Source organism: Pinus tabuliformis, chromosome 1_1 (genome assembly GCF_031772625.1).
Source record: "Pinus tabuliformis cultivar Carrire ecotype Pingquan chromosome 1_1, CPIR1, whole genome shotgun sequence".
In the NCBI taxonomy this organism is placed as follows: Eukaryota; Viridiplantae; Streptophyta; class Pinopsida; order Pinales; family Pinaceae; genus Pinus; species Pinus tabuliformis.
Window position 1 is genome coordinate 699,979,945 of NC_142297.1, and position 10,191 is coordinate 699,990,135.

Sequence of the window (10,191 nt, forward strand, 5' to 3'; positions counted from 1 at the left end):
TACGGAATTGATCCAAGGGTGGAGGCCTATCCTCGATTTGTTAACCCCACTACTTGTTGTTTCCATTCTTGGTATGTAGTTAATTTGGCTGAGTTACGAATTTAACTTTGCTGTCGGCTTAAGAAATGTCATTCTTCGCTATAACTTCCATCAAGCGATGGTTGTAACTATGATATTTCTATTGTCTGGTGGGGTATGTGTGGTAATGAGTTAACTAATCTTCCTTTTTGCGATTTCTCTGAGGCATGGAAAACAAAGGTTCAAGTTCTCTCCCACTCATAAATACTTCTTTCACCTCAGTGTTGGTGAGTTTCTCTTCCATTCTCTATGTGTATAAATCAAATAAGTCTCTTATTCAATTTTGTTTATGATTCCCTATTACCCATCTATTTTGTGAACTCTTTTCGACTCTTTCTGGTTTATATATATATATATATATATCGTTGCAAATTATGCATTGGGGTTTGATTTGTCTGGCCTTTAGAGGTTAGATTCCTCCATAGGCACTGCTATGACAGCACTCCTTGATCCACTCCCAACTTCTTAGCTTGGCGGCCAAGGGTTTACAACCCTTGTTTTTCATCTTGCGAATTCCTTAGGTGCCAACCTCATCCTCATTTTTCCATATTGTTTCTAGTTTCTCTCTAGCCTCCTCTAGTTGAAATAATAAATCGTAAAAGTAACTCTGAGGGTTTTCTTCTTCTTTTTTTCTTTATTTTTTTTTCTCTTATTTGAAATTTTTGCAGGGTTGAAAAATACAATTTGGACACCAATTGCCTTTTCTAGGCTTGGTTTCCCAGAATGTTCCTCCAACTAGGATCTTCAGGCATATTTCCAACAAATCCTCAAGCAATGTATTCACAGCTTCACGCTCCGAGATTTATCTTATTACAGGTTGCTTCATTTGATTTCCAATCCTCTTTTTTTTTCTTGAGTGCATGAGGAATGACCCTAAAGAGATTTGTGTATAGGTAACTCTCCTCTTGGGATTCTTATATAATTTCAACTGCTACCAATAAATTTTGTTGACACCTAATCATAGGGATTCCACATCTTGAAGGGGGGATTACTATACTGGATCAACCTGTGGAATCTTCTTCTAAAGCACTCTCTCCCCCGCATGAAACTCTAACCACTTATGATACTTTGAGTGATGTGATTGACAGAATTGGGAGACTCAATCTTGATTCAGTCCCATCTCAATCAACCGAGTAGCCTGGACCATCTCAGGAAGGTCTCCCAAAGTGGCTAACAAAGACACTTGAAATTGTTCATCCTAATGAGGCTGGAAAGACAAGAACAAGAAATTCAACCCGACAAAATGGAGGTGATGTAGTAGACTCCTATTCACCTATTGACATGGATGTTTCTTATGATTGTGAACTGAATTTGTCTACAGATTTTGAACCAAATTCCTTCAAAGAATCCGCTTCTCATGATGAATAGAAAGAAGAAATGCAAAAGGAGTATGATGCCTTGATAAAGAATGGCACTTAGAAGCTGGTTGATCCTCCATTGTGAACCAAACCAATTGGCTGCAAGTGGGTCTACAATAACAAGTGTAAAGTTGATGGCTCACTTGACAAGCACAAAGCTAGGCTTATAGCAAAAGGTTTTGTACAAAAGGAATGGGTTGATTATGTAGATACTTTTCCCCCACACCAAAATGGGCTACCATCCAGACACTATTTTCCCTAATAGCTCGGAACAGTTGGAAAGTCCATCAAATGGTTGTAAAAGCTTATTTTTTGAATGGAGATCTAAAAGAGAATGTTTTTACGTCCCAACTTGAAGGATTTGTTGTGAAAGGACATGAACATTAAGTATGCAAACTTGTGAAATCCTTGTATGGCCTCAAGCAAGCACCGCGAACTTGGTATGAAAAATTAACTAAGCATCTTCTGAAACTCAATTTCAAACATTATGATTTTGATGATGCAACTTTGTTTGTCAAGAAAGTTAGAAAAACAGTTGTATATCTTGCAGTATATGTAGATTATATTTTGATAATAGGGAACAATGAGAGCTACATTTCATCCATAAAGAAGGAATTGAGGAAAGGTTTTAAAATAACTGATTTGGGCTATGTTCATTACTATCTTGGTATTGAAGCAACTCAACGTTCGAAGTCTATATTCCTTTCTCAAAAGAAGTACATTGGAGATTTGTTAAACAGGTTTGGCATGACTGAATTCAATCCTCTAACTACTCCAATGGAACAAGACTTAAAGCTCACATTAATTGAAGGAAAAGAATTTGAGGATGCAACAAAGTATAGACAGCTTGTAGGAAGTCTCAACTACCTTACTACTACAAGACCAACCATTTCGTTTGTTGTTGGAATCCTCTCCAAGTTTATGCAGAAGCCTTCTGAGGGACATTGGTCTACTGCAGAAAGAGTTCTAAAGTACTTGAATGGAACTCAAGACTTTGGACACAAGCATACACAGGTGGGTGACTTCATCTTGATTGGATACTCTGATTCAGACTTCGATGGAGACAAAGAAACTAGAGTATTTACTTCTAGTTATGCTATGAGTCTTGGATGAGGAGTTGTCTCCTGGAGATCACGCAAACAATCAGTTCCACTAGATTCCACAACAGAGGCAGAATATGTGGCAGCAGCTAAGGCAACAAAGAAATTGTGTGGCTCAGGAAAATTTTGGAAGATTTGCAAGTAAAACAAGTACATTCGGCTCCACTCATGATTGACAATACCTTTGCAATAAAATTGGCCAAGAACCCAAAGTTCCATGATCAAATGAAGCACATCAATACAAAATATCATCTTATTCAACATCATGTTGAGGCCAAAACAATCCATCTTCACCATTGTTCCACTAATAAGCATATTGCAGACATCTTCACCATATCACTTGAAAGAGAGAAGCTTGAAAGATTCAGAATGATGCTTGGACTCACCAACATCCCTTTAAATTAAGAAGAGGAATGTTGACGCCTAATCATAGGGATTGGGTGAACAATTGTAAATAGTGTAAATAATAAATAAGAGAAAATGAAGAGTCATCGGGAGATGAAACTCAAAAGTCACTCCCTCATGTATATAACTATGAACAACCCAAATGAATAAACATAATCTCTTTTTAGGAGTTACCTCCTAGCCTGAAGATTTCTACATTTGTTAGCTTACCACTTATTCATGTGTTTTGGTTTAGGTAAGAGAAACCTCCATTCTGTTATGAGGTCGTTCACCTATAGATGTATACACATCTGACCTTGCTATAGGTTTGTGTACCAGTTGCTCTTTCTTCCCCCTTGGGCACTCATATTTGGCATTTAGGAGTCTTAGCATTCGTTTTCATGATTTCATTTAAATTTTTGTCACCGAAATTCCAATTTATAACTTTAAGTCCCCTGGATTTTGGCAATATGGGGAAATATAAATGCCAGATGTAAAAACAATTCGATTGTTTTTTCCTCTATTGGGCTAATTGTCTAGTTTTCTGTCGAATTGATATTTAGGTATGGTGGAAATTCTATAAATTTTGGCTGCAACCTTATAATGAGAAATTATATTCCTATATATATATATATATATATATATATATATATATATATATATATATATATATATATATATATATATATATATATATCAATTCTCGTTAATCTTATGCTTTTAATTTTCCTTCGTGTACAAAAGAATTTTTGAAATATCGTGAATCTTATATATATAATCTCTGCTATGAAATCTATGAATTTCTCTTATCTTCTAGCTTCGGTGCAAGTATGAGAAGGATATATGTTTTTTTAATAAAGGCTTTCGCATCGTGTAATTTTCATCCAATGGTTTCAAATTGTGGGTATTTTCTTTATTTCTCCCAAATGTATGGTTATAGTTCCTCGTTAATAATAAAATTTATTTAGAACAATGGACATTATTGGAAATATTAATGGGCAGCAAAAGGTGTCTTCTCTTCCTATGATAATGTTTACTTGAAGGTTATTATTATCATTCATTTATTTATTTATTTTTATTTCCTCAAAACTGAGACCACTCCGATATATAGCTATTCTGATTCAAGGTGACTCTATAACTTACCAGCGTAGCAATCCTCGGTTTTGTCTCCGAGTATACCTAAGGACTGGGTTTGGTTCAAAGACTAGACTAGTTAATGCTTCCCCATGATCAACTTTCATCTTACATCTAAACTTCTTATTTTCTAACTAGGTATACCTAGCATAAATATCTCGACTTGCACATTCAACGCGTGTTACTAAATAGCACCAAAATTTATGCACCACGAGAGGAACTTCGCTTGCCCCCTTCGCATCCATCGTTTACTAAACCACTTCGTTGAACCCTATTTTAATTTATGGTAATAGCTCTAGAGAGTTTACGATGAAATTTTTCTTCCGGTACTACTATGACCGTTCTTCTTTGATTTCTATTGTCCATCATCTTTCACACTTTGTTGATTAACTATGACACTTACCCAAAACTAGAGTGTTTGATTTCCAACTCTATTATATTATCAGTCCATTACCTATTTCTCATATTTGTTGGTTCGATTGTTACAACATTTCAATAGTTGGTATAGAAATAATATTTATCATTGTAGTGCTCAAATAAATACTTGGCAATCATACAATGCTATGTAACTATTTAGCACTAATAAAATAACAATAATTAATACCCATGTAAAAGCATGTTAATGTGTATCATACCCCTGTACAGACAATGGGTAGGCACTTGAGGTATATCTGATCATCTTCCCACACTTCTTCAAATTATTGGACCAACCAAGAAACCTCGTCCCCCCTTCAAGTTCTTTACTGGCCACCTACAAGAACCTGAATATATCAATCTTGTGACTGAATTCTGGAGATTTCAACCTCGGCTGAGAGAACAGAGGATGGCGGCAGATTTCTGTGAGAGACTCAAAACTCTCAGGATTATGACAGAGAAATGTTCAAAGAGGAAGAAATTGAGAGATGAACAACATCTCATTGATATTGATTTACAGATTGCACAACTAACGGAGGAACAGGGGCTTGGTTTCTTATCAGAGGATACTAAACTACATTTGAACAATCTGGAGAAACAAAAAATTAAGTTGCTACTTGACAAAGAAGAACAGTGGAGGTTGAAAAGCAAAGCCATCTGGCTGCAAGCGGGAGATGGCAATACAAAGTTCTTCCACAACTTCGCAAACCGTAGAAAGGCCACTAATACTATCTGGCAGCTGCCCAATGAACCAGATGGATGGGCCTCTACACACCAGCAATTAGCCAGATTGGGAAATACAACTTTTAAAAGACAATTTACAGCTCCGACAGTCATCAACCTCCCGGACATCATTAACCTGGCAGGTCATTTTCCAAGGTTTGTGGAACCTGATGCAGTTGAGGATTTGATTCAACTGGTCACCATGGAGGAACTGGAAGGAACTCTAAAGTGGTTCAAGAAAGACAAGAGTCCAGGCTCAGACAGTTGGCCGGTGGAGTTCTACTTGGCTTTCCTAAGACCAATACTCCTGCCTCCTTCAATGACTTCAGGCCTATATCCCTCTGCAATTGCCTATACAAAATCATTTCTAAAATTATTGCAAATCGTATTAAGCCTATCTTATCTAACCACATTTCCCAAGAGAAATTTTCTTTCCTCCACCATCAACATATTCAGGATGCCATTGGTTCGGCCCAGGAAGCCCTACACTCCATCAAACACAAAAACCTCAAAGGAATCTCTCTCAAAATAGATCTGTCAAAGGCCTTTGACAGAGTGAATTGGCTTTATATCAAAATGATCCTCACTCATTTGGGTTTTCCCCCTGCCCTCAACAACTGGATCATGGGATGCATCTCTTCTGTTTCTTTTGCTATTCTTGTAAATGGATCGGCCACTCCATCCTTCAATATCGATAGAGGGATAAGGCAGGGATGCCCTTTATCACCTCTTCTTTTCTTATTAGTCATGGAAGGACTGAGCAGACTTATAGCGACAGAAAAAAGAAGCGGGAGATTTCGTGGTCTAAAAATCATGGAGCAATTCTATCTGACACATCTACTATTTGTAGATGACATCTTGATATTCTTGAATGGGAGTGTCCGGGACACTACCTCACTGTATGAGATTCTGAACCTATTCTGCAGAGCAACGGGAATGGAGATAAACCAAGAAAAATCCACCATATCCCTATCAGATTGTACTCAACAGGAATCTCAAATTGCCATTCAAAAATTTCCCTTCCAAGAAACCGATCTGAAGGGGGGACTCAAATATCTGGGCTTTAGACTTAAACCAGATGGGTACAAGATTGCTAATTGGAACTGTCTCATCAGAAAAGTGGAAAAGAGAATTAGTTGCTGGTGTGACAGGTTCCTCTCTAGGGATGGCAGACTTATCCTCATTAAATATGTCCTCGAAGCCACACCGGTATACTGGATGTCACTTGCCTGGATACCAAGAGGGATCCTCCACAGAATTCAACAAATTTGTGACAATTTCCTCTAGAATGGCAAGGAGGGCAAGCCTTTTGCCTGGGTAAAATGGACCAAAATTGCCACTCCCAAGAAGTGTGGAGGATGGGGACTAAAATTACTCCTGGCTTTTGCACAAGCCTTGGCTGCCAAACAGGGCTGGCTCCTTTTGAAACAGAATAGCCTGTGGGCGGAGGTTATACTTCACAAATACATCTGGCCATCGACCATCACTGAATGGATCAAAAGCCCATCTTGGAACAGGAAGGGCATTTCGGTGATATGGAGGGCCATACTCAACTCTATGCCCATTATCAAAGATGGATTGCTATGGAAAATCGGAAATGGAGCCTCTATTCGAATTGGCATTGATCCATGGCCGGGCTGTAGAAACTCCCATCAATTACCAGATGGATTGATACATCATCTCAACAGTAGAGGTATAAAGTTTCTTGGACAGATTTGGGACCCACAGAATACTACTTTTCATTCACAAGCTTGGTTGATTGAACAGCAGTGGCATATCCCAAATGAATGGAGTAGATCTTGACAAAGCTATATTTAGGCACTTACAGAAACTCATGTCAGATTAAGGAATGCAGAGGATGAACTTATATGGGCACACTCAAAATCTGGACAATATACACCAAAACAGGGCTATGATAATATCATCGCAGATAAAAAACCTGAGGTCTTGAAAAGCCGGTGGGATACATTATGGAAATTAAAAGCACCTCCACGTACCAGATTGTTGATGTGGAACATATTGGAAAATAAGATCCCCACTGGATCCTATCTAAAAAAAAGGGCATTCTTGGGACCTACCCGGTGTGTTCTTTGCCTTCAAGAAGAATAAACGACCCATCACCTTTTCCTTTCTTGTCCTACCACCAAGTGCATCTCGTCACAGGTCATTCAAACACTTAATTTGAATTTAAACTGGCAGGGGGCGAATATCAGTTCAGCTTGGGAACTTTGGTGGAGTACCTCGGCAGCGGACAAACCTAGAAACCTCCCACTTCTTGTTTCTTGGCACATATGGATCAAGAGGAATAACATTATTTTTGAAGATCGACTAGTTAACTGGAACCTTATTCCTCCACATATCTGTGCTGCTTATGCAGAACTTCCAAATGAAAACAGCCATGAGAGACCTAGAATCATTCGGCAGGAACAGATAAACAGAACAACTCCGTGGGCCCATTTTGATGGGGCTGCCCAACAGCATGGTTGTGGGGGTGGCATCTGCTTCTACCTATCTGAAAATCATTACTATCAGATTTGTATGGGACTGGGACCAGGTACAAATAACCATGCTGAATTGATATCGCTTCGCCATCTTTTATACTTTGCTATTCTGAAACAATGCTGAAATTTACAAATATTTGGAGATTCAAAGAATGTGACTGATTGGTTTAACAACACAGCTATTTGTTCTGCCTGCTCATTGAGACATATTTTGGAAGAAATTGTTTTTTTTCAAAACATTTTTTGACCAAATATCTGTTTCTCACATCTATAGGGAAAGAAATGGAACTGTTGACCGGCTATCGAAAGAAGCGACGCATCGTCCTCTAGGAGAGTGGATGATCATTAAATATACACCAGCAGAGACATACCAATATTTTCATAGGCCTTATATAGATGGGGCAATACAGAGAGGAAACAACCTCTAATTTCTCAGTTTCATGTTTTTTGAACTTTTTGACTTATGCTATGTATATAATCATTATATAACTGAATGTAAATATGGACGTCTTCTTATATACAAGAGATCCTTTTTGAACAATATTTTATGGTCGTAGTACCACCCTCTGGACTATTTTCAGTTACTAGTTTTTTGACAGTGGACGAGTGCCACAGTCACAGCATATGCTTTCGGGCATCTACAGCTTCTAATTTCTCCTTCAAAATTATGAATTTTCCATTTTGGAAAAAAATGTTAATGTGTATCACGTTTTCCCTTTTTGTGGCAAAGAAGTTTTATAAAAATAAATGGAGTTGGAATGTTTACTCTTAAATTTACAAAATCATCAAGAATTAGGTGGTGGTAAAAGAAGAAAAAACATGTCAATTTAAATTTAATTTCATGTCTTATGTTTTCTAAAATTTAATATATATCTTTTATCTAATTTATTATTTTCTTTAAAAGATATTCATTAATATTTTACATAAATTTTTAATTAGTGACAAAAGTGCAACCCCCCATTTCTCTATTGATTTATGTTTTTTAATTCCAATTTCTTTAAGAGATGTGTTGTAAACATTCTAAAGATTGCTAAAGAAATTTAAAAATAAACAGTAAGCATATTTTTTAATTATTATTAAAATACTATTAAAAATGATAATCTTTTGTATATATAAAACCGAGACCCAAGAAACTATCCTTTCAAGTTTATAAAATCAATTTTTTTAATAGAAATTTGAAAATAACATATAACAAAATGTTAAAATTATTTTTTGAAATTTTTTAAGATATATTTTAAATATTTTATAATAAAATTTTTAAATATGATTATAATAACACATTTTATATTATTCAAAATATAATATATAAAATTATTTGTTTAGAAATTTTAATTCTATTTTTATATATATTTTTAAAGAGTTTTAGCATTTCATTTAACTTTACATATTTAAACCTGCATATTTAAAAAAGTTATTTATATTTTGTGAGTGATTAACCATAGTTTTTACCAATATTTACTATGAGTTGACTTATTTACAAATTTAGTATTTACTTTTTATAACATTATTTATATTTTCTGAACCCATTAAATAGGTTCACTATAGCTTTTACCAAAGTCTATTGTCAGTTAGCTTTGCTACAAATTTAGCATTTATTTTTTATAATTAACAAGTATGAAACTCAACTTATTCAATTAAATGAGTTGAGTTTCATACTTATTAATTATAAAAAATAAATGATGAATTTGTAACAAAACTAACTCACAATAAATTTTGGTAAAAGCTATAGTGAACCTATTAATGGGTTAAGAAAATATAAATAATGTTATAAAAAGTAAATAATAAATTGTAAATAAGTCAATTGATAGTAAATATTGGTAAAAACTATGGTTAATCACTCACAAAATATAAATAACTTTTTTAAATATGCAGGTTTAAATATATAAAATTAAATGAAATGCTAAAACTCTTTAAAATTATATATAAAATTAGAATTAGAATTTCTAAACAAGTAATTTTATATATTATATTTTGAATAATATAAAATATGTTATTATAATCATAATTAAAAATTTTATTATAAAAAATTTAAATATATTTTAAAAAATTTCAAAAAAAAATTTAACATTTTGTTATATGTTATTTTCAGATTTCTATTAAAAAAAATTGATTTTATAAACTTGAAAGGATAGTTTCTTGAGTCGCACTTTTATATATACAAAAAGATTATCATTTTTACTAGTATTTTAATAATAATTAAAAAATATGCTTACTTTTTATTTTTAAATTTGTTTAGCAATCTTTAGAATGCTTACAACACATCTCTTAAAGCAGTTGGAATTAAAAAACATAAATCAATAGAGAAATGGGGGGTCGTAGTTTTGTCACTACTTAAAAATTTATGTAAAATATTAATGAATATCTTTTAAAGAAAATGAATAAATTAGATAAAAAATATATATTAAATTTTAGAAAAAATATGACATGAAATTGAATTTAAATTGACATGTTTTGTCTTCTTTTACCACCACCTAACATGCTTTTAAATTCTACAGCTAA

The 10,191-nt window shown here is 34.5% G+C and overlaps 1 protein-coding gene across 1 annotated transcript; it reads left to right on the forward strand.

The window, feature by feature from the left end:
* Window positions 1–4,877: 4,877 nt before the first annotated feature.
* LOC149215401 (uncharacterized) lies at window positions 4,878–7,452 on the forward strand. The gene is made up of 4 exons (XM_089389707.1): window positions 4,878–5,462; window positions 5,648–6,400; window positions 6,491–6,884; window positions 7,391–7,452. The coding sequence occupies exons 1-4, from the start codon at window positions 4,878–4,880 to the stop codon at window positions 7,450–7,452; spliced, it is 1,794 nt and encodes a 597-aa protein (XP_089245833.1).
* Window positions 7,453–10,191: the final 2,739 nt, after the last annotated feature.